Here is a 24,771-nt window from a genome sequence, read left to right on the forward strand (position 1 = left end):
ATGAAATTAAGACCAAAGAAATAACCATGCAGGCAGTTTTTACACTTTTCAGACAAATAGACAATAAGTCTGTGAGGTATTGACAGGATCAAGAAAACTTAACACTGGGAGCTTCAATTTGTAAGGGATTCTAAACAGATTTTGGGCCTGGGTGGTAAATTAGTAAAAAGTAACAAGCGTTGTTATACAGCCTCCTCTCTTTCGCTCCTGCTACAGGGAGGGTACCTTTCACATGGGAGATGTATTCCTTCTCTCAGGGGGGCGGAGGAGGGTCCGAGTGTCCTTCTTGCACAGGCTGTCTCTGAAGTGACTTTATTAAATGTTTATTTTTGAGAGAGAAAGAGAGCGCACGAGTGAGCGGGCAAGTGGGGGAGGGGCAGAGAAACAGGGGAACAGGATCCCAAGAAGGCTCCATGCTGACAGCAGAGAGGACTCTGCTACAGAAACTAGAGAAACCTCGAGATCATGACCTGAATGGAAGTCGCCACTTAATGGACTAAGCCACCCAGGTGCCCCTGACGTGACTTTCAGTTAAAATAATCGGTATGCCCAAGAGGCACACTTTGGGACAGCCTGCTCTTGACCCCTACACAAGCTATTGCCTGGGACAAAGTCACAGCAATAGCAACAAGAATAACCATAGCTCCACAGACTTTAATGAAAACATTATCACATGCCAACCATGAGGTCTTAGACATCAACACATTTTAATTCACTTAATCCTCACAACAATCCTCTGATGTGGTGAGGGGTATTATGAACCCCGCTTCACATGATTAAGGGGAGTTGGGAAGAAATGTTCTATACCAAGGACTCAGAAGAGCCAACTGAACAGAATGGGCTGCCCCAGAATTTGCCTTTAAAAAAGCATTTGACAGCTGAGTGCTCTGCTTTTACTCAGATTGTGTGGGTGAGACCAATAAAAGTCAATAATATGGAGGAGACAGTAATCCAGACCATGCAGTGTTGTTGATTTGAAGAGGCCTTGATGAGTTCTGGGGGAGATGGGGAAGTCTACAGCCCTGTAGACATAAGGCCAGCGGGCACAGGTGGGCAAGGGAAGGCCGCAGGCACAGGTGGCTTGTGTAGACACAGCCCAGTTGGGCCTAGAGGACTACTGTTTGCCCTCAGGGAACTTGGGGTGGACAGGACACAGGACCCTAGAGGCACCATTATAGACAAGCGACAAGAGCTGGCTCTGAGCCTCAGACTGGGAGGGGCAACAACAGAGAGAGATGGGGGACAGTCCCAGAAGGTGTCTCCAAAAAGAGGGGCTGGTGGAACAGACTGGAAAGGGAAGCAGGGACTTGACACACACATTTGTTTATTCATCCACCTCTCCAACAAACATCTATAGCATACACAAGACTCCAGACACTGCTGAGGAATCAAGGACATGGGGGCAAAGAAACCTGGAAAGCCTCACAATCCAGTGGAGAGAACAACCACACCTGTAAGCAATGAGCCCTAAAATAAGGGCTGCATCCACATGGGGACAAGTGGGTGTGTGAGCAGAGAGGAGCTTTGGGCCTTGACCTGGGTCCTGTGTGAAGCTTGGGGGCTGCTGGGTAGATGGCAGGGGAAGGTACATGGGGCAGAGGGGCAGCCAGAGAGGGAACGAGAAGTCAAACAAGGATCAGCCCATCTTCCCACCTGGCTTAGGAGCTGGGCGCCCAGGGGAGGAGAAAATGAGGAGTGAGGAAGGTGGGGCTCACTCAAAGGCTGGGTATGCCCAGCTCTAGGGTTTGGGGCTGCTGGCAGGTGGTGCTAGCAGGAGAGGATCATCCTAACCTGAGAAAGGAGGGGCAGGATGGGGCTGACATGGAGGGGACAACACCAGGTGTTGAGTCAGGATAGAGGGTGAGGACAGGGGAGACCTAGTAGCCCGGTGGGAGAAGCAATCTCAGAAGGAGCAGGGGCTCCTTCAGTGTTTGAAATGAGGCCAAGTCTTAATGATGTTGTACAAAGCTTTCCCAGGAGACAGTGTATTGACAATATCACTGTGCCCCACCAACAGGTAGTTGGGAGTTAAATACCCCTTGTCCACTGCATACTGGATCAGGTTCTGGGCTGCCTCCAGGGCTGCAGCATTGGGCGGCTTTTCTGCAAAACACATTTTCCCATCAGTTTTAGGGTCTTAAGGTTACATGCTTAGGGAAGGGACAAGCTCCTAGATTCCAGTCTCCCGCTGTCCCCACCCCTACCATACCTACCACTACCATAACCAACAAATTCACATTATTTGTGGCAGCCAAGCACAAAGAGAAAACAAAGTCATTTTGTTCTCTGATTCCTCCTTGCAAAGCTCCTTCCAGAAAGTTCAAAACTACTCTAGAAGAGAGCTGCAGTACAACACAACACTCCTCAGCAAGCACCATGAGGCAGACATGGCACCACTGGACCATCCACTGCTTTGCCATAGCAGGCAGTGGGGCTCCCCAACATTCACCAGGGAGGAGAATACATTTGCCAAATGAGCCAAAAAGACACCATATTTGCAAAGGATGGTGTTCTCTCTTGATCCATGCTTGCCTTGCGTATGGCTATAAAGACAGGGCTGAGTATGGGGACAGGTGGATTTGGGGAAAAGTTCTGCCTGGCAGGGACTCTGGGGGACCTGTGTCCTATATTGAGAGTCCACTTTAAAGCTGAAATGTTCTAAACACACTGCCAGGTACCTCAATGTTGCCTTTTCCCCCATGCTTCCCAGACATTGTATATTAAACTTCATCCCCCTAGAATGTTCTCTGCTTCATGCTCACCCCTTACCTACAAAGTTGCCTATGAAGGCAATTCCTAAGGCAATATCATTGTATCCATAGGTGTGAGAGCCTTGGATATGCCAGCCAACTCCTTCATACACACCACCATCCTGTCCCACCAGGAAGCTGGGGTTGGACAAAGGAAAATAGAGAAAGTCACTCCTAGAAGGAGAATTAGCTTCATTCACCCCTTAAATCATTAATTCAGTCTTTCTTCCATTTATCAGGTATAGAGTGAACGTCTCTTATGTGCCAATGTGTATGAGACCAAACAACAACAGCAACAACAAAAACTCCATAATCGCTGAACCCAAGAAGTGAAGATAATCACAAGCAATAACAGCAACTTCCGCCCATTCCAACATGGTTTTGTCCCCACAACTCCACTGAGTCTGACACCACCAAGGTGACCAGTGACTGTCTTGATACTAGTACAATGGAAACTTGTTTTTGTTCTGGTTACATTGACCCTGTTAGCCATGCTCTTCTTTAAATGTTCTCACCCCAGGGCTTCCAGGAGCCCACACCCTCCTATTTTCCTCTACTCTGCTGCTCCCCCCACCTAGGGCTCTCTTCCATCCACCTCCTTTTCCTCAAATATGGTGCTCCTCAGGATTCTGGCCTTCCCCTTCTCTCTTGTCACTCAGCATATTCTCCTGGGACAGTTGCCCAGTCCCATGGCTTTAATTACTATCTATAAAAATCAACATGTCCAAATGAACCCATCTTCTGCAATTTTCTCAGCCAAAAAAGTGGACATCATCTTACTGCCTCCCCCTCTCTCTCCCTCTCCAGTCCCATCCAATCATTGGTCATGGTTTATCATGATACATGGCTATATCTCTGACCTTGATTCCTCCATTTCTCTATGCCAACTGCTATCATACTGCTCCAAGTCACCATAACCTGTTGTCTGGATTACTTCAATAGCTCCCTGCCCAGAGGTTTACCTCCTTCTAATCCATTCCTGAAACAGCACCTCAAGTGCTTTTGCTAACATACAAATCCAATCATTAGGCATGACTTCCAGTTGCCTTTCAAATAGAGTCAGTCTGTCTGAGTTCTTCTGATATGGTCCCTGTTGGCTTCTCCAGCCTTACCTCTCACCAGTCTTCTTGCTGAAATGTATTTCTAGATATGAATTAAGCTCCTTTAGTTCCTCAAGGATATGCCCTCTCTGGACCCCAGAGAGCATACTGCTCCCCTTACCTAGAGCACTCCTCACCCTTATTTGCCCCACTAATCCCCATTCCTTACCCACATCAGAGCCTTAATGCCCCTCCCTCTGGAAGCCCTTTGCTATTACTGCCAACTCCACCAAAGTCTTGTTAGAAGATCATCCTCTGCATATCCTGTTCCTTATCTGTCACAGTGTCTAACATGAAGGATTGTCATTACTATTCACTGTCTTCTCTGTAGTACTCCATGAGGGAAGGAGCCATATCTATCTTGCCAAGCACCAGGCACATAGCAGACACTCAATAAATATTGGTTAAAATGTTAGAAAATGGTGATCAAGAAGGAGCCCCCATTCAATGTTAGAGATAACACACCATGAGGCTGGAGTGAAAGGGAGATACCATAAAATCAAGGAATGAAGATGAAGTCCTTGAAGACTGAATGAAAAAGGAAAACTAACATTCCCTGAGCATTTGCCATTTGGAATTTCCAAATTTATGAACAACTCTCTCGTCTGTGCTAATTAATCATAGCAAGGCTGTGGGAAATCCTGCAAAATGCAGCAACTGTTTCCTCCTGTTTGCAAAGGCTGCTTTTAATTTTTTAATTAAGTTTTTAATTTTAATTTTGGTACATTTAACATATAGTGTTATGTTAGTTTCAGTTGTACAAAATAGTGATTCAACAATTCTATACATTACTCAGTGCCCATCATAAGTGTACTCTTAATCCCCATCACCTGTTTTACCCATCCCCCATCCACCTCCTCTCTGGTAACAAACCATCAGTTTGTTCTCAATAATTGAGAGTCTGTTTCTTGGTTTATCTCTCTATCTTCTTTTTCTTTTGTTTATTTTTTTGTTTCTTAAATTCCACTTAAAATTGATTAAATACCTAAATGTGAGACCTGAAACCATAAAAATACTATAAGAGAGCATAGGCAGTAATTTCTCTGATATCGGCCATAGCAACATCTCTCTAGATATGTCTCCTGAGGCAAGGAAAACAAAGGCAAAAATAAACTATTGGGACTACATCAAAATCAAAAGCTGCATAGAGAAGGAAACAATCAACAAAACTAAAAGACAACATATGGAATGGGAGAAGATATTTGCAAATGACATATACAATAAAGGGTTAGTATCCAAAGTATATAAAGAACTTATACAACTCAACACCAAAAAAATAAATAATCCAATTTGAAATAGGCAGGAGATATGAACAGACATTTCTTTAAAGAAGACATCTAGATGGCAAAGGCTACTTTTAAAATGGGAGTTAAAAGGAGAACAGCAACCAGCCCAGAATGACACATATGCAAAAGACACATATCTATCTGAGACTATGGTTTTATTGTAACTAAGTCATGGATGAGTAATTGAAATTTATCATATGCTAAACCTAAATTCTTTCCATGAAAATTCCAAGTCATCTTCCAAGTGGCTTCTGCCATTCCACTAACTTAATGTGTTTCTTTATTATAGACCTGGCATTAAAGGAACCAAAAAAGAACATTTTTACTTCACTCTGTATCTTCAAATAGATAAGGTATTATTGTTCCTGTTGCAGAGATGAGGCAAAAGAGGCCCAGGAAGGTGAAAAGTTTGTGTATCTATAAAATGGAGTAAACTATACCAGAGTTATTATAGGATTCTAACATCAGAGGGAGCAAGTTTGAGGTTGGGCCAGAGTAAGGTAGGAGGTGAGTAGGGCCTGTGACCCTGAGTGGTTGGAAGGGATTGCATAAAAAGGCACAATCCTCCAATGGCCTTCTGTAAGGGTCTCATGGTCTTGCTTTATCATTATTGTTGTTAATGTCTTTTCAGAGTCTTCCCAACCACTCATAGAGAATATGCCCAGGAGAGATAACTAACCCTTAGCTATGATCTAACTGATACTCAGTCCAGAGACTTGCTTGAATAAAATGTGAGGTTTTATGTGAAGCACCCACTACCAAAGAAGGGTTCAATAAACATCAGTTCCTTCCCCAGCCTTCCTCCTACAGTCCTACAGAATAAAAGGGCATGTTTTCTTTTCTTTTTTAACATTAATTTATTGTCAAATTGGTTTCCATACAACACCCAGTGCTCATCCCAACAAGAGGAGGGCATGTTTTCAATCCCACTTACTGATATCCAATGTCACAGAAGTGCTGTGTGTCCATGTGGAAGGATTGTATATCTTGGACACGAATATGGCAATCCATGGATACATTGCAGGTTGTACCAGCGGTGTGGATGATGATGACATATTTTGCTGGGAGGCTCATTTTAGGGCAGTGTGTCTCTCTGGCTTCCCATACTGACCGTGAAATGATGTTGGGGCAAGCTGTGGTAAGGTAAAAAACCAAGAGCATGGGAACACACCTACTTATGGACAAACTCATAACTGCAGGCTGGATTCCTTCTCGGTCTCCCCAACCTCTGGCACCCATTGCCACTTCCTGATGTAAGCTCAAGCTTTGGAATTTAGGAAAGTCCAGACAGGAACTTTCTGGGTCATGTGCCTGGAGCTAAGGGACAGAGGTAAAAATTTATAAGTTCTGATAACAACTGTGGAAATCATTATATGAACATAAGGGGAAGGACTGTTGATTGTACAGAGGCATGGCCATTTTATTCAAAAGACAAAGTATGCCTACCTGCTTGATGTATTGCCTACCTACTTGCTATATTGCACATTTATGCAGGTGTGTGGACCTACGAAACAGGACAATGTGAAGAAATCAGCTGTGTCTCTGAACTGATCATGTGTATATGGAAATAATTCAAAATATATAAAAAACTCTACAAATGCTAAAAATATCATTATTGAAGACAGCATCCATCTGAAAGCCAGAAGCATTTTATTAAAAACTTAGTTTAAAAAAAAAAGCTTAATAAAAATATCCTTGAGTCCAAGAAAAGGTCCACTCTAGCAGAAAGCTAGATATATTGTACTGTTTTTAGGTCACTGCTTGCTCACTCCAAAATAGCATATGATTTTTATTACCCTACTTCTTGGAATATTCACTCTGATGTCAGTGTTACCTGCTGACTCGTTTTTCTCAGTGTGTGGTCATGCTGCAGGATGGCTGCATTTTGCTCTTAGAATGCTGTGTGTGTGTGTGTGTGTGTGTGTGTGTGTGTGTGTGTGTGTATGTACTCACCTGCTATACACAAAACTGTATAAATGTTTACCCCATCCCATTATCATGTTTCCTTTTTCTCCATAGCTTTGGTGCAATCTGACATCATATGTATTTTACTTGTTGAGTTCTTCATTTCCTGTCTTTCTTCACTGAAATGTGCAGATTTGTATATTTGTTCACAGCTGTGTTCTCAGTTCCTAGAATAGTGCCTCGTATTCAGTTAATATTTGTTGCTTGAATGAAAGTGTGTGCACATATATATTGCTAACAAGGATGGTCTCACGGCTATATCACACTACTAGTGGGAAGGAGATGAGGCCAGGAAGCTAGCCTGTCAGAATTTTTTGGATCTCAGCATGAGGTGTTCTTGATCCAAGAAGCCAGTGAACACCAATAGGACACAGCATTCCCTAATGTGGTTGAGTGATAACTGGGAGGAAGGTGAGGCAAGATTGAGGGTCTTACCTTTCCTAGGCATCACTGGCTTTTGAGGGACCAGACAGACCTCTTCATTCAAGATGAGTAGCTGAATATACCTGGGTGACAGATGACCCTTCTGGATGGCATAGGATATCAGGTCCTCTGCAGCTGATAGGGCGGCAGGGCTTAGACTACTTCCTAAAAGAGGATAACGTGGGACCAAGAACTGTCAGCAAGACATTCCATCCTGATCTAGACCTGGGAGAGGATAAGATGTCACCTAGGTCTGAATAACTGATAGATTGGAAGAGAGGAAACAAATCCAGTAGCCAAAATAGGGCCTAAGAGACAAGGAGCTACTTGGACAGAGCTCTTAGAAGCCAAATTGGTGACCTATTCCAATTGCCAAACTAGGACCTTATTTATACTCCATCTCTAGGTGAAAGAGCTGGGCGGCAATTAAAGCTACATGCAAAGGAAGGCCAACTTGACTAAATCAGGTATGCCTTAGCATGCAGGAAAAGGGAACAGAATTTAGGAACTCCCACAATCAGGCATGTGGCAAGTGCACTTTATATCCATTAACTCATATAATTCTCACTGAAAACCTCCAAGATAAATGCTATTCCTAGCCCCAGTTGGCAAATGAGGATCCTGGCAGGTTCCAGTTATTCACTTACTAGCTCTTAACTCCATTTTTTTCTTGAGCTCTCCTGTTTCGCAGGGGCTAGAAACCTCAAACTACATTTCCCAGACCTCATTGGTGCCAGCTCTGGCTGGGTTCTGCTGCTCCAGCAAGAGAGAAGCCATGTTTTTCTTCCTCTGCCATCCATAAGTATAGACTCAGTGCCATACAACATCAGACTCCAGAAGTGATGGTAAGAACTGAGAGCTTAAGCGGTGTCAGTGGTGGCTTCAGCTACCAAACAGGAGTGCAGACCAGAGAGGAAGAAGAGAAACAACAACAACAAAAAAGCTATATCATAGAATCCAAGGGAGAAAGGAACTCAAAAGAAAGGATGGGTCACCTGGGTGGCTCAGTTGGTTAAGTGTCTGACTTCAGCTGAGGTCATGATCTCACAGTTCGTGGGTTTGAGCCTTGCATCAGGGTCTGTGCTGGCAGCTCAGAGGCTAGAGCCTGTTTCAGATTCTGTGTCTCCCCCCCCCCCCCCGCCCCTCCCCCAGTCATGCTCTATTTCTCTCTCAAAAATAAACATTAAAAGAGAGACAGAGAGAGAGAGAAGGGTGATGGTCAGAGAGGACCAGTATGTTGTAGACTGGAGAGACAAGAGTGTAAGACAAGGGAGTGGAGGAAGAGAGCGTGGAAAACTCTCTGGCAGAAGGTCCAAGGGGACAACCGTTACCTATCTTATTGCCAAAGAAGGCAATTCCCAGGGAGATGTTGTTGTAGCCCTGGGTATGCATGCCTTGGACATCCCAGCCGACACCTTCATACACCCTGCCATCGTCCCCAATCAGGAAGCTGCAGGGCAAGGAAACATGGATTTGAAGGCAAATTAAAGAAGACCTCTCACCCAACCCATTTAAATTTCCAAGAGATGTGGGAATATACTTTAAATTATTTTGTGATTTAGCTTAGTTGTGTGTCCCAGAACCTCACTTTAAAAATACTCAGTTGGTGGGGCGCCTGGGTGGCTCAGTTGGTTGAACGTCCAACTTCAGCTTAGGTCATGATCTCATGGTTTGTGAGTTCGAGCCCTGCATTGGGCTCTGTGCTGACAGCTCAGAGCCTGGAGCCTGCTTTGGATTCTGTGTCCTCTCTTTGCCCCTCCCCACTTGTGCTCTATCTGTCTCTCAAAAATAAATAAAGGTAAAAAATTTTTAATTAAAAAAATACTCAGTTGGTTCTAGGGTGCCTGGGTGGCTCAGTCAGTTAGGCATCCGGCTTCGGCTCAGGTCGTGATCCCCCAGTTCATGGGTTCGAGCCTTCATCCGGCTCTGTGCTGACAGCTCGGAGCCTGGAGTCTGCTTCAGATTCTGTGTTTCCCTCTCTCTCTTTCTCTGCCCCTCCCCTGTTCATGCTCTATCTCACTCTTTCTCAAAAATAAATAAACATTTTTAAAAAATTTAAAAAATATATTCGGTTGGTTCAAAGTGGAATTCAAATGTGTGACTCTTAAACACCTGAGAACATTATTTCAACACTTTTCCAGGGCAATGAAAACTCATCCATCCTATTTTTTAATTATAGGAGAAAGCACATGAACATTTAAAATAAACAACTGGAGGGGTGCCTGGGTGGCTCAGTCGGTTGAGCGTCTGACTTCAGCTCAGGTCATGATCTCACGGTTTGTGAGTTTGAGCCCTGCATCGGGCTCTGTGCTGACAGCTCAGAGCTTGGAGCCTGCTTCAGATTCTGTGTCTTCCTCTCCCTCTGCCCCTCCCCCTCTCATGTTCTGTAATTCTCTCTCTCTGTCAAAAATAAACATTAAAAAAAATAATAATAAATAAATAAACAGTTGGAGTTCAGGAATCCCTTAATATTGGCTTTATCTTCAGTTTCTCCTTAGGAATACCTGTAAGCTCTTCTGTATCACAGAAATTTATTTAGAATATTCCTTTTTTTCAGTTTCTTTTAAAAACAATATATCTATTCTTTTGCTCTACCTCCTGCCTCCTTTCTGTCTAACTTTCTTACTCTCCACTTCCCAACTACACTCTTCAGAAATTATGTTTTCACAGCTCTTGCCATATTCCACTCTTAATAGACTGTGAGTTTCCATAGCAAATGGAGCACAGAAAGAACACTTTCTCAAGGATGCCTAAAGACCCTGAATGGAGGTGAGCCCACCTCCCACCCTGCACTGACATGCCCTGGGGATTGGGTGGGGCCTCAGTATGCCCACTGATCTGGGAAGACTTTGCTGCCCAGACTTTCAGTAAGTATCTCTGTCACTCTTCAGCAGCCTTTGGTTAGTCCAATGTGAACTGTCCCTTATGGCAACAGTCAGCTGTACCATACAAACTGGAGATTATGTGTGTCTATATACACATCCTCATAAAAAAAAATTTTGTTTATATTTATTTATTTTGAGAGAAAGATAGTGGGTGTGCATGTGGGGAGGGGCAGAGAGAGAGGAAGAGAGAGAGTCCCAAGCAGGATCACCACTGTCAGTGCAGAGCCCTATGACTGAAGCTCGCTCCATCTCACAAACCATGAGATCATGACCTGAGCTGAAAACAAGTCAGATGCTGAACCAAATGAGCCACCCAGGTGCTCTTATTCTCATTATTAAGGGGAAAGGAAGAGTTTCTGGGCCTCCACTGGTAATCCTGAGTGGACACTTGATACACAACCTCAGGATCTCTCCATGCATCACATTTGTTTTAACATGGGGCTCTCCCCTCTCGATCCCCACCACCATTCCCTGTGAGATCAGACCTCAGTGTGACGTGGTCCTCCAAGGAACCCAGTGGGAGAATGCTCCTCACTGTCTTTGTGTAGACTGCTGGATCAGTAGGCAGTCTGGGAACAGCTCTAGGTCCCACTCCCTAACTTAACAAATTCTCTGTCTTCTCTAGACCATGGCATCCGTACCTTTGACACAGGGGGTGGTAAAGTTCTCCCATTCTCTCACCCATTCCTCAGAGTGGATGGGAGGGCCAAGGTAATGCTTGTGAAGACCTTTGTAAACTGTAATATTCTACATGCTCCATGGACAACTGTAGTTATTACACAACCTCCCTTACTTGTTCCAGAATCCTCCAGTGTCTGAGACCATCTTTGAATAAATGGCTCTGAGCCATCCTTCCTAAACACCTCTGAGGATTCTGGATTTTGTTCATTTGTTTTAACATTTTTTATTCATTATAAAAGCAACATGAATGGGAAGATGGGAAACTAGATGAGGGAAATTGGGTGGCCCCCTCAGAGGCAGATTTGAATGTGGCCCCAGGACCCACCCATTTGCTTACTTGTAGACCACGTCGCACCAGCCTTTGGTATAGACAGAATGGGACTGAAAGCCCCGAAGCCTCTGGCTGCAAACATCCTGCTCCTGGCACTCCATCCCTGTGAGCTGGTTCATGATGACATAGGCCACAGGTTGTGTCAGCTGGGCCCTGCAGGTCTGTGATCTCGCTCCCCACTCCTTGCGGGAGACAATGGTGGGAGCTTCTGCAAGGGGACCACAGGATGGCATACAGCAAGCACTACTATTTCTTCTGCAGGCCTGGGAGAGTCCCCTGGATGCCTCCACCACCCACAGCCCCCCTTCTCATCTCCATAGCCTATTCTGGCTAAAAGCAGTCCCCATGCAGACTCTACATCAGCATCAGAAGTAAAGCTGTCTTGGTTTTCATACACTCCCTCATTGTATATCCTAAAGGACAAACCCCCCTCAGCCCTACCCTGGCCTGCTTTGCACTTCCCACCTCCAGAAAGTAGCCCCTGTGACACTCTGTGCTAACCATGGGGCTCTGAGCTGCCATCTCTTAAAGCACCCCAGTATGAATGCATTGTCCTCACTGGCATTTGCCCTGGGTCTCTGACCTATCTATTGTCTGGGCCTCCCCTCAGAACGGTGACTCTCTGAGGAAAGCTCTGTTTCTCTCCTCAGATTTGAGCCCTTAGGAAGTTCCCTGAGCATCAGGTACATGTCTTTCTCCCATGTGAAAATGCACTGCAGACAGGGCTGAGAGCCCTGCACAGGACCCCAGGACCCCTGAGGGCTCACTTACTATCTTTATGTTGGAAGCATCTGGGAGCTTTCTGAGGGATAGGGTGTCTCTACCCTTCTACTGACAGCTGGAGACTGGGGGCCTTGTTCTTAGTCCCTGGGTTTTCCCTCCTTCCTGGAACCCACCTTTGCCTGAGGATTCATGGCAATCCATGGGAGCTTTGTGGGATTCAACCCCACCTACCAACCCAGCCCAAGTATAATTAAGTCCCGAGAAACACTTCTGGCTACCTGAGGATCCCTAGCTAACCCCAAACCACCTCACCATTTTGACCCTTGTGAATGAGCTGAGAGATGCCAACAAACAAGTCTAGAAGCCCCTCTGATAATCCTCTGGCTTGGGTTTCATTCCAGGAGAACAGTGGGGAATCCCCTGCAAAGGAACATTGCACTTAGTGCTGGTCCTTGGAGAATACCTGGACCAGTGAAGAGGAATAGACTCGACATCCCCACCCCAAAGTCCACAGCCTCTCCACTCCCCCAAGTCCCCTGACATCTTCTAGGAAACAACACAAAAGAGAACTACAGATGTTTCTGGCTTCACCCCACCTCTGCCTCCCACATCTGCCCCAGTGAGACCTTCATGCCCTCCCAAATCCCCTCCATTCCAGGGGAATTGCCATCTCTCCTGCCCCCTCGTCTGAGCAGCTCTAGCTCTCCTGGCTCACCTACATACCTTTGTTCAGATCAGAGGGTCACATACCAAGGTGGTCATCATTATTTGGTGGTAACATGTACACATGTATCAAGTATGTATTGATCCAGACAAGGTTCTTGAAATACAGAAATTTGCAGATTGTTGTGACTGTCCTCACAAACTAGATTTTTGAGATGGGATTAACTGAGGATTAGTCATCATCAACATGCCTCATTCTCCTCTGCCTGTTTAGTACCAGAGATCATAGGAGCAAAACCTACTAGAACCAGCAGTGTCACCAACATCACCTCCCACAGGGCAGCTCTATAGTTTACCAAGCACTTTCAAGAGCCTTACTAGATTTGTGGCTTAAAACACGTATATGTGATAAGCAAAGAAAATTAACCACTCCCTCAACACAGAGGAGAAACTAAGGCTCAAAGAAGTTAAGTTACTTGTCTAAGATGATATGGGTTTAAGCCATGGGCTTGGTTCCAACCTAGGCTGTCTGACCCAAGCTGCGTTCACTGCCACTATACTTGGTGACCTCTCCAAAGCTGTCAGATGACCTTGGATAAGTCACTGCTGCAATGGAGCCCAGCTCGTATCCTTGTCTGTAAGTCAAGGTCACTAAGGGCCTCCATTCTGTCCTTCTGTGAAATCATCAGGAGCAAATTCATGACCATGAAACTAAAGCCAAGGTGTGCTGGGCAGACTGGGGAGACTACTGAGGACTGGCACCACTCTCAGTAGGGCAGGGGACACCTGAGCTAGGCTCTAATGGGGAGCCAAGGACTGGCCAGAAGGAACAATCAATGAGCGATAAGGAGGATGACTAACAATTAGTATGAAAAGCACTTCTGACCCAATGAAAGAAAACTCACCCCAAGTCCCAAAATCCCAAGCAGGGAAAATAAGAAGCCACAGCAGCATCCTCATGTGGTCCCAGGGTGCCAACAGGGTTAGTGTGGACCTTGGCCCTGGAAGAGATGTCAACAGTTAACCCAGCTGTGCTCACTCCTCAAACAGGATACCCACCCCACTGCATGGCACCCCTGCCTGCCTCACAACCAAACTGAGAGCCAGCACCTGCCTAGAGGTCTCAGGGTCCTCAGCACAGAGCCTAACCCTCAGCAGGTGCTCATTAAAGTTGAGGGTGCTAGCAGCCTTGCCCAAAGTTACCCAACCAGTAGTGGCAGATCAGGATTCATACCCAGGTATGTCTCCACAGCCTCTGCCTGGAACTTCGCCACAGTCTGTCCAAGTTTTTGATGCTGGAGATTCTCAACGTGGGCCCAAGAGGTTAAACCCCAGGATCTCTGTGGTCTCTTCTGGCTGCAGGAATCTTTTTGGCTCTCTTGGGCAGAAATGAATTGCTTGTTTATGCTCAATCAAAATGAAATACCAGTTCCCCAAGATGACAACAAAACATCAACTTTTCTCCTGGTTATCCTACTGAGAAATGAGAGAGGGAAGTTTCAGATAAAATGAGGTATATCATTGTCCTCCAGAGTTTTTATATTATAATCAGTAGTCCCCAGATGGAAAATGTTTAGAACCATGTTTTAAGACCTGAGCATATAGGAACTTCCTGGATCAGGACCAGCAATCTCTTGGTTAATAATACCCAGTATTCCATTCATTTGGGAAAAACTGTCACTTAAGAGGAAATGAGCCAATTGCAGATGAGAGTAGGAAACATGTGGGAAAGTGTCAGCCTTCCTCTTTGGCCAAATGAGAGGTAAGGATTAGCTTGTCCAATATGGAGCCCTGTGGCTGGCCTCCCAGAAAACAGGTTGGCCTTTTGCAAAGCTACTTAGAAACCAGCAATCAATTCTGGTCAACAGAAGGTTTGGATCCTGGTCACTTGCTCATGGTACTTTCCCAACCATGAGTGTTTAAGTGGCAAATGCTGTCCCGAGCTTGTCACATCACACAGCTGAAATTACAAGGCTTGAGCCCAGCCCCTCATCACACCCAGGGCAGAGACTAGTGGCACCTCCCACCCCCACCTCCAATCACAACCCTGCCTGGTGCCAGAGTTCATCTGCCTTGGTTCACACTGCTATGCATTCTGTATCCTTAAAATAAAGATGCAATAGCAGAATAGGGACCAAGTGAAACATAATCAATAGGGATTCAGAGCTAGACAGAAAGGAAAGAAATTGAGTAGAGTTAACTCCAGGACCCACAACCTTGGCAGGAAAGATCCGGCATGGTAGAACTAAACTCATTTAGTATAATTTAAAATAGAATTTTTTTATTTGGAGGAAGAGTTCAAAAGGGAAGATCACGGAACTTTCTCCACCATATTAATATTTTAGCCAGATAGAAGAGTCCAGTCCCTTCCAAGGGAGAGGGCTTCTCAACAAGGAACACACTCACACTCACACTCAGAAATACCTATGGGTCCCGTGCTGTCTCAGCCCCACAGGTCAGGGTACAGGCAGCCCGCCCTTCATTGGCTGGCAGTTCCTTCCTTCAGACTTGGCTTCTGGCCCTGCTCTCCTCCAGCTGCCACCTCCCAGGCCTTCAGGACGCCTCTCACCAGAGGGCACTCCCTCCCCGGTAAGGGAGCACCTGGGTTCTGGCTTTCTGGATAGAAGAACACCTGGGTTCCTAATAGAAGGTGAAGAGGGGACAGAGTTCTCAGGCTTCCAGGAGGCTCCGTGCAGGGCACCCAGAGTAACTGGGAGAGACCAGACTCAAACTGGGAGCAAGGCCTCACCCTGTGAATAAGCCCAGGTTCCGCCTCCCTGGGAAAGAGCATAATTGCCCAAGGCTCCCTGAGCTGCTTCCTCATCCCCAGCCTTTGGGAAGCCCAGCCAACCCAACATCTGGGAACTTCTTGGCCTTGAGTGGGTCAAACTTTGCTACCCCAAGATATGCCTTTTTGGCATATTGGTTATTCCAGGCTGGTTATTTTATAAGGAAATACACAAGAGCCATGAGAAGTTCTGAAAACCAAGAAGTTACGCTTTTGTAAGAGACACATGAATAGGGAAATCTCCACTTGTAAGGGTGTCTCCTTCAGCACTAGGATGCAGGTGTGACTGTCCAGAAGCTGCTATCACTGGAGAAAGCAATAACTTATATCTGTTTAACTTTGCCCTTGTTTGCTGTACTTTTCCTGGGAACCTCCCACAACTGAATTCCTGCCCCCAACATCTTTTGTCTTTAGTTAATGATGGTATTTAAGGTGATGGCTTTGGCCATTTCGGGGAGTTACTCAGTTTTCCTGGGGCTCTGCCATGTATATATAGGAAGTATACAATTTCTTAAGCTTTCCTTGATTCTCTATTAATCTGTCTCATGTCAATTTAATTTTTAGTCCATTTAATGAACTTTGAAAGGCAGAAGAAAACTTTTCATCCCCAACAAGACAGACCTGCTCCAGGAGTGTCAAGGTTGTGGATGGGGGCCACTGCCCCACCCTCCTTCCACCAGGGCCACCTGCACAGGTAGGATGGAGGCAGAGGAACAGAAAGGTACATTCCAGAAGGCACAATGTGCTATCCACAATGTGGATATCCACAATGTGCTATCATCACTAGTACTTATTTTGGCCCATGCATCCACCAGCCCCACCAAGAACACCTGGTCCCTCACCCACTCCAAGCTCACTTCCCATGAGGGGAGTATCTCCGCAAGGACCTGCACGGCTCTCACCTCCCAGGGGGTGGGGGCAGCCTCCTGAGACTGCAGAAAGGACCCTTCTGAGGGAATGCCCCAAATCCAGACGGGTGGCCCTTAGTGGGACTGCAGTCTTACTCTCAGGCCTGTGGGAACTGGAAAAGCCCCCTCAAGGGGGGATCGCACAAATAAACCACTTCCAAATGCCATTCTCCCCATTTAACCGACAAGACCCAAGGCTGGAGAGAAAGGCCCCAGGAGCAGTGTGAAAGAGAGCAGGGGGCTACTTTAGCTGTAGTCTGGGATCAATATTATAGGGACCCCTTCAGTTTCCCAAACTTTGCTGACTTGCTGTTTCTCCTTACCTCTGCTATATCCCCACCTTGACTAGTAATAAAGTTCTTGCAATGAGAAGCTCACCTCTGGGGCATCCAGTTCCACAGTTGAGAAGACTGGTCTCCTTCTGCAGGTGGGCCTGCAAATGAGAACGTCAGGGATGGGATTGGAATCTTGGCTGGTGAGGGAGGGATGGGAATACTAGGCAGTGGCTGCCAAGAGGAAGCAAGTAGCACCCAGGCAGCGAATACTTAGGGCTAAGGGGCCCATTCTGTATGATGGCATCAGGAGGGAGAAAGAATGTGGGCTGTCCCTCTCTGGTTCTGTGCATTTAGGACTAAAATGCTAAGTTCTGAATGACTCAGGTCCAGTTATCCTCCCCAGCCACACTCACCTCTCTTGGCCAGAGCAGCTCCTTTCCTGAATGTTTTCTCAACATAGTTGTCTCAGGGAAAAGTTCTTGTGTGACTGCATGGTGAGCTAAACTAGCCACTTTTTTTCATGTAGCACCATTTCAAGTATATTGAAAGAACAATTAACAGCCAAACCATGGATATTCATATGTGTGTGTGTGTGTGTGTGTGTGTGTGTGTGTGTATCTCAGACATCTCAAAAATGAACAGAGTGTACCTTTTACTTCAAGGAAAACAACGAATGAAATTTGTTAGCAATAATGAAATTGGAGCTTTCAAACAAAAATTAGAGTTTTGGAAAATTTGTGTTGGCTATCATGAGTTTGACAGTCTCCCAATATTTAAGACTTTTCTGATAAGATCAGCGATGATATTAATTTATCTGATTTATATATGTACATATTAAAGATTGAAATGTGTCAGCATTTGGAAAGTGTGGATAACTCAGTGAATCAATATTTTCCAATGACCAATATATGAACTTACAAAATGATGCCTGAATAAAGACCCATTCAAATTTCACAATAGACAATGGATTTCAATGTAACAGAATACAAAGGACTCATTGATATGGTTTCAGATTCCACATTGCAACTAACCTTAAGAAACCTCTACTTGTTGAGTTTTGGTGTCTTATCAAAGAAGAATATCCACAGTGATTTTTAAAGACTATTAATATATTCCTCCCCTTTCCAACTACTTATCTGTGTAAGGTTGGATTTTCTTCATATCTTCAACCAAAACAACACAGAAAACATATTGAATGCAGAAATGGATATGAGAATTCAGGAGTCTTCTTTTAACTCATACATTAAAGAGGCATACAAAAATGTAAAAAGTGATACCACCTATTTGCTTTAAAAAATAGTATTTTTCATTTAAAAATGTGTTAATATGGGTTTAGTTATACTAGTGTAAGTGAATCAGTATTTTGACTTTAAAATTTCTGATATTATACGTATTAATACACATAACCTACATAAACAAAAACTCTTTGGTATCTTCAATATTTTTTTAGTGTAAAAGGGTCTTGAGAGCCAAAAGTGTAAGAATTGGGATCCAAGGAATGTCATGGGCTGACCTGTAGCTGGTAGGCCACAAGGGGGCAGCATGCTGTGCAGTAATTCCAAACGGGCCTCCCCACATCCCTGTCCACTGCACCTCCCACTTCTTTTCTTTCCTTTTCTGCACTCTCCTGGGAGGCACAACCTCTCAATTACAGGAAGTAATCTTCTAAGCGTGCGTTCCGTCAAAACCAAGGCAGGCACGTATAATTCTGCAAATGTTTATCAGATGTCTCAAATGCAAAGCTTATCATCCAGGACTGGGTAAATATGAGAACCCCTGCTCTCGAGGAGCTAATAATCTGGTGAGGTAGGCTGAGTCATAGGATCAGCGTCTAGGGTGATAAGGGATATGCCTAATCTCAAGGCATAATTTGCATAAACGAGCATATTTTTCCTGAAGGCAAACCTGGAAGATACTGGACTGTATTTCCAGGGCAATACAGGTCAGCTAGGCAGTGATTCTTCCAGTAAGAGACCCTTGGGTTCTCTGATTCAGAAGAGTACTTGACCTGATCAGGCAACAAGTCCAAATAGGACTGACTGTCGCCAATTTGCAGCTGCTGCCTCAGGGTCATTTTCAGGGAGTGACCTGGGGACTGTGAATTGAAATCCTGGGCCCAAGGCCCTCCCTACCTTGCAAGCCCTCTGAACTGTCTTGCAAGCAGGTGAGCTCCAGGTGAGACCAGTAGCCTCTGAGGCTGAAGTCACACATTTCCCATTCTTGGTCGGCTTTCATCCATTTTTTGTTCACAGCAAGTCTCCCCAAGATGGGGTGCATGGGCCCCATAATGGGAAGGAACTAACCAGCTGTGCCCCCACTGCACCACCCGCAGGCCTCCAATGGAGGCTTCATGGTGCAATGACCTAGGGTTTGCTCACCATGTGGCCAGAGCAGGGCTTGTCACCAGGTAGGCACCCATGAAGGATACATTCTGCCATGGGGCCTGGGGTGGAGTATTAAGAGCTCTACTGCGGACTCTTAAGTCTTCAGTCTTAGAAGAACCCTGGAATGGGGTCAGGTGAAAAGTCTTTCAAATTGGCTGCTCTTAACAACCTTTATTCTAGCAGCTGTTTAGAACCAAGTAAAAGTTCTATAGATGTCTAGAGGGCTTCACCTGGAAAGACAATGGGTTTCCTATTCCGAACACGGCAGTGCAGCAGCCTCAGTCTGAGTGTGTTGGTGGCAAGGAGAGGAGTAAAAGGGAAAGTTGAAAAGGAGAAAGAAGGTGAGGGTAGGCAACCATGAGTAGGAGGAAGAGGGAGAGAGCAAGGGAGGGAAAGAAAGGGACAGAGAAAGGACAGAGTGAAGGGGGAGGGAAGGAGGAGAGAAAGAGGGAGGAAGGAAGGTAGAGAGGGAGACTGGTTCAATTCTAGATGCTACTGACCTCAAATGCTGAGATTCAACTATAGCACCGCAGGTCATGGGGGGCATGTAGTGGTCATGGTATAGCTGGTGTGGGGTTTGGAACCTTGGTAGCTTGGGTTTGAATTCAAATTATAACAGAGAAAGAGCTCCCTATGCAAGTGTGTGTGGTTCTGCCTTTTGGGCTTGGTGGCTTCCCCTTTCTGCTCAAGGAGCAGGAGGGTGAGGTAGTGTCATGCGCACACTAATAAGGTGCACACACAGAATTGTGTCTTTCCACAATGTCAGCTTTATTCGATCATAAAGCAAAGTTAATCACTATTATAAAGCAATTTCAGGGTTCCAAATTCAATGACATTTCACCAAGTGATTAAACTTGGCTTCTTACCCAACACAGAGAGCAGAACATAAGACAAACCATACAACAAACAAGATGACAGAAAGTGTAGAAGCCAGTCTGTGGGCATGCAGTCCTCTGGCCTTGGTCCAGTCCAGGACAGTTCATGGCACTTATTGCTTATTATGTTTAAGCAGTGAAGGATCTCAGTTCTGTTTGAGGATCAATTGGGCAGAGCCTTCAGCAGTAGCTGCCTTTTTGAAGTGGTCCGACATAGAGAGGTCATGTCTGAAGAGTCTGACAGTTTGCTGTAAAAATCCTCTCCTTTTTAAAGGGATTTAATCAGTCTTGCCCCCTCCTCTGTTTCTAATTATTGTCAGTTCTGGGGTGTCAGCTGATGCTGGTCCTAGCAGTACCTCCTAGCTGCAATATCTTTAACTGCATGTGTTATTGCTTGACCCAGGCCCCTGCTTGAGTGAGAGATCCCATTTTGCTCTCTACAGGTGGAATTAGGCATAGCTTTCAGGGGCCTCCCACGGCCTGGAGTCAGCAGCCACCCCAGCCCCTTCCCTTTTCTGACTTCTCATTTCTGGGCCATTCCCAGGTCGGGGAGGGGCAGAAACCCTCCCTGTAGGAGCCTCAAGGGGTCTTTTGGTCCTTCTCATTTGAGGTGGTTGCAAAGAACAAGGACTCTATTTCCCTGGCCAGGCTGTGTGTGCTCATCCAAGACCCTGGGCTGAGGTGACCCAAAATAGGCAACCTCCTGTCACTGCTCATCTCTGTCCCAAAAATCCAGGGGTGGCCTGTGGTGGTTGTTGGCTTCCACACCCAGCCCAAATATCTTTCAGAATTGAAGTTGAGCAAAAATAGTGTGGAAAGGAATAAATAAAATTATTTCTATTTGTGGAAGGCATCCTCCTATCTAGAGAAAAATCCCAAGTACTTCACAAACAAAAATACTAGAGTCAATAAACTAATTCTATAAAGTTGCAGAGGACAAGATAGACAAAAATCAGTTGTGTTTCTCTACACCAACAAAGACCAATTTGAAAAGGAAATTAAGAAAACAATTGCACTTACAATAGCACCCCAAACAATAAAATATCTATAAATGAACTGATTCAAGGAAGCAAAGACTTTTACAGTGAAAACTATACAACATTGCTCTAAGAGATTAGAGAAAACTAAAGAAATAGCAAGACATCCTGTGTTCATGGATTAGATTTTATGGAGTGAAGGCGGCAATACTAACCAACGGGGTCTACAGATTCAAAACAAGTCCTATGAAATGTCTTTCTTCTGCATTTTCTATTGCTGTCAACCCCTTGCAGTACACTTCTCTTCAGGCATTGTGGTTTTCATCGCTTAACGTGAGATTGGGTCTTTTTCACATTTTCCATTTACCTGTTGAACATTCTGAACTGATGGAATACAATTATAAGAAACGCCTTAATGTCCTCCTCTGGTGATTCTCATACCTGTGTCAGCTTTGGGTCATTTTCAGATGATTGAACTGTCTCCTCATTAAGGGTCATTTCCCCTGTTGCTCTGCACACCTCAAAATCTTGGATGGAATGGCCGGTGGGAATGTTACCTTGTTTGGTTGCTGGATATTTTTGTGTTTTCTATAATCCTGAGCTTTGATCAAGGATGCATTTCAGTTACTTGGAAACAGTTTGATCATGTCTGGTGTTACTTTAATGATTTTTCAGTGGTCCTGAGCAGTGCTCAGCAAAGGGCTAATTAGGAGTTCCCAACACTGTGGCAAGACCTCCCTGAGTCCTCCTGCCTCGTGAGTGAGGGGGGTTACTTTTTCCAGTCTATCTGTTGGCAACAGGCTGTATTTCCAGTGCTGAGGTACAGGCTCTGTTCCCTCTAATCCTTTCACAAGATTGCTCCCTGACTTGCTGGAGTTGGCGCCCATGGAGGCACAGAGCAGGACTGTGCTGCACACTTAGGGCCCCCCAACAGCTCTTGCTAATTGACTTTCACAGCTCTGCCCTCCCCACCACATCGTCCTGTGGACTCGCAGCTCAGTGTCCTCAACTCCACATAGTACACTGGGCTCCTCTTCAGTTTTCCCTCCCTGCACCTTACTTGGAAACTCTCTCGAGGCAGCACATATGTTGTGTAGGGCTTGGCTCACCTGTGTGTGTTTCCAAGTGTCTGGAATTGCCGTCCTCTTTTGCCTGATGCCCAGTATCTTGGAAATCTGCATTTTGTATATCTTGTGTGGTTTTGTTTTGTTGTTATAGACAAAAGAGTAAATCCAGTTTCTGTGAGTCCATAATGGTGTGGTTCCCCTAAGTGAAAACCAAAGTTGGAAACCATCAATGTAAATTCTCAATAGAGACTTTTACAGAGTAAAAGCCACAGCCCCAGTGAAAACGTAAAGCCAGAAAACCCTTAAAACATATATTTACAAATCAATGCAGGGTTGTAAGGACAGTTTTTACTTGAGCCTGAGAGCAAGCACAGGGCCCACCACCTTTTGTCCCAGAGCTGATGGTGAAAACCCATCCTTTGTCCATGTGGCCAGAGTTGCCATACCTCTTTAGAGGTGTGTCAATCTCATTAAATCGTATTCTCCTGAAAGTCTTTTAAGGAAGGCCCAACACAAATGCTGTGGCCTGATGGGAAGTCTGGGTTTTGTCTTGAGTTTTCTGGGGATTGTTGTACAGGTAACAGCCAACCCCAACTAACTTCTCTTCTCCAGGAAGAGACACACAACAACCTCACCAAAGTTACACTTTCTTTCCTCCTAAAAGTGAACCCGTTTTCTTTACTGTCAAAAAGTAACTAGAAAACTACAAAAAGAAAAAAGGGGGGAAGAGCTATATATACCCAAAGACTTTATTTTTATTAAAATAAAACAGAACAAAGAAATTCAACAACTTTACAGAACCAAGTTTGATTTCCAAATCCCTACCAAAAAAAAAAAAAAAAAAAAGCATAAACTCAGCACACTTCTGTCACAAGACACACAACCAAGTTGCCCACCTTTAGGGAAATAACTGGCACAACCAAAACGCAAATGGATAAGCCCAGCCCTGTAAAAACTACCTCCAGGGGTAGTATCTGTCCTGACTGGGTAGCATAGCTTCAATTTCCTCCCACCCCCATAGCCTCACATGCCTGACACTGAACACACACGGTCACTTGCTTCCCTGCACCCCAAAACCCTCTGCACCCACTCCCGTCTCAACCATCCTCACCCCACACAAGTCTTCCTCAGACAACCCAAGCAACAGCTCTGGGACTTCCACAGCCCCAGGAATTCTACCGCCCGGAACCGCCTGATTTACATAAGGTCACGCCCCATTCATGACGCAACAGGCCTCTCTTCCCCCTCCCCTCTTCCCCAGTCGCTCTCCCTACCCCTTCCCCCCAAAACCAGCGCGGGATGATTCAGCGTGGAATTGGGAAGCTCTCCATGACATTTCCAAAGCAGGGTCGTCGACTGCGCCAGGAGGAAAATGAGGCCCGACCTACGCGTGACCCACACTCTAGATGGGCCCTTGAGGGCGGAGACAAAGCCTGACCCGCAACCTCCCACGTGCCCTCCACTCAGCCCTCCGGGGAGACCACTGCACTGAGGGGGTTCGGCGCCCGGAGCCTCCTGGGACCTAACCCTAACTCTGGCCAGGGCTCTGGCCCTAAGGGGGCCCACCATGGATATCTGAAATATCGGATGGGGGCCAGTGACCAACGGGAAAGATCTCCCCGTGGAAGCCACATTTTCGCCATGACATTTCCACCCCGGGATGGAGCTGTAGGAGGGGATCCTGAGACGTGGTTCAGCCTGACCATCCCCCCCCCCCGCCGCCAAACGTTTGGCTCCTTACTTCCAACCCTAAAACTGACCCGCACCCGCGCATTGGGCCAGCCAGCACCACCACCCCCAAAAATAAATATGCAAAAATGTAAAATCTCCTTACCAAAGACAAGGTTGAAACGAACTTGAATCATTTAAATACAAACTCCGTCCTGGACGTTACTCTAAATTATCTTCTACATAAAGCAAATGAGAAATTGAAAATGAATCACAAACTAAAAGTAAACGAACAAGTGAACAGAAGTAGAGGAGAAGGACCATTTTGGTGCTTACTCACTAAGCATCTCTGACAATGGAGGGTAAAACACTTGAATTAAAAGAACAAGCCAAACAAACACACAGCCAAACAAACACACAGCAAAACAGACACCAAAACGCATCCGACATCTTAAACACCGATTACCATAAGAAAGCGCGAATGCAGTCGGGACAATCCCACATTTAAGAAACTACGCAGGGATCACGAAGCCCAAAATAAAGTGAAAAAGCCTCACTCTGGGAAGTGTCACGTCCTTCATCCCGCTACCTCATACCAAGAAAATGTACCGTGTTCTCAACCCGCCCCAATGCAGCCTCACAGGCCTCACACTGTACACACACGGTCACTTGCCTCCCCGCACCCCCAAACCCTCTGCACCCACTCCCGTCTCAGCCATTCTCACCCCACACACGTCTTCCTCAGACAAGCCGAGCAACCGCTCGGGCATTTCCACAGCCTGTGGAATTCTACCTCCCGGAAAGGCGCCCACCGCGGCCTCATTTACATAAGGCCACGCCCCGTTCAGAATACAACCACCTCCTCTCACTCCCCGCCCCTCCCCGCACCACCCAGCTCCACACACCCGGTCTCCCTGCCGCCAGCTCCCCTTCCACCGGGATCTCAACTCTGATGCTTCTCCTCCTCCTCCCGCCCCCCCCCCCCCGCCCTCCTCCTTCCTCTCCTTGCGGGTCTCCTCCGT

The 24,771-nt window shown here is 45.8% G+C and overlaps 1 protein-coding gene and 1 long non-coding RNA gene across 2 annotated transcripts; both read right to left on the reverse strand.

The window, feature by feature from the left end:
- Positions 1 to 917: 917 nt before the first annotated feature.
- Positions 918 to 19,064, reverse strand: PGLYRP3 (peptidoglycan recognition protein 3). Its single transcript, XM_042948652.1, has 10 exons — positions 18,911 to 19,064; positions 16,882 to 16,936; positions 16,438 to 16,607; positions 12,457 to 12,564; positions 11,428 to 11,629; positions 8,856 to 8,974; positions 7,537 to 7,689; positions 6,071 to 6,269; positions 2,770 to 2,888; positions 918 to 2,103 (listed from the first exon to the last, which is right to left on the reverse strand). Exons 1-10 carry the CDS (start codon positions 19,062 to 19,064, stop codon positions 1,925 to 1,927), a joined length of 1,458 nt encoding a protein of 485 aa, XP_042804586.1. The 3' UTR covers positions 918 to 1,924.
- A 2,121-nt stretch (positions 19,065 to 21,185) lies between these two features.
- LOC122228739 lies at positions 21,186 to 23,279 on the reverse strand. The gene is made up of 3 exons (XR_006206727.1): positions 23,193 to 23,279; positions 22,124 to 22,280; positions 21,186 to 21,398 (listed from the first exon to the last, which is right to left on the reverse strand). It is a non-coding gene; the product is annotated as an uncharacterized LOC122228739 (long non-coding RNA).
- Between the last annotated feature and the right edge of the window lie 1,492 nt (positions 23,280 to 24,771).

Source organism: Panthera leo, chromosome C1, assembly GCF_018350215.1.
Source record: "Panthera leo isolate Ple1 chromosome C1, P.leo_Ple1_pat1.1, whole genome shotgun sequence".
Lineage (NCBI taxonomy): Eukaryota > Metazoa > Chordata > Mammalia > Carnivora > Felidae > Panthera > Panthera leo.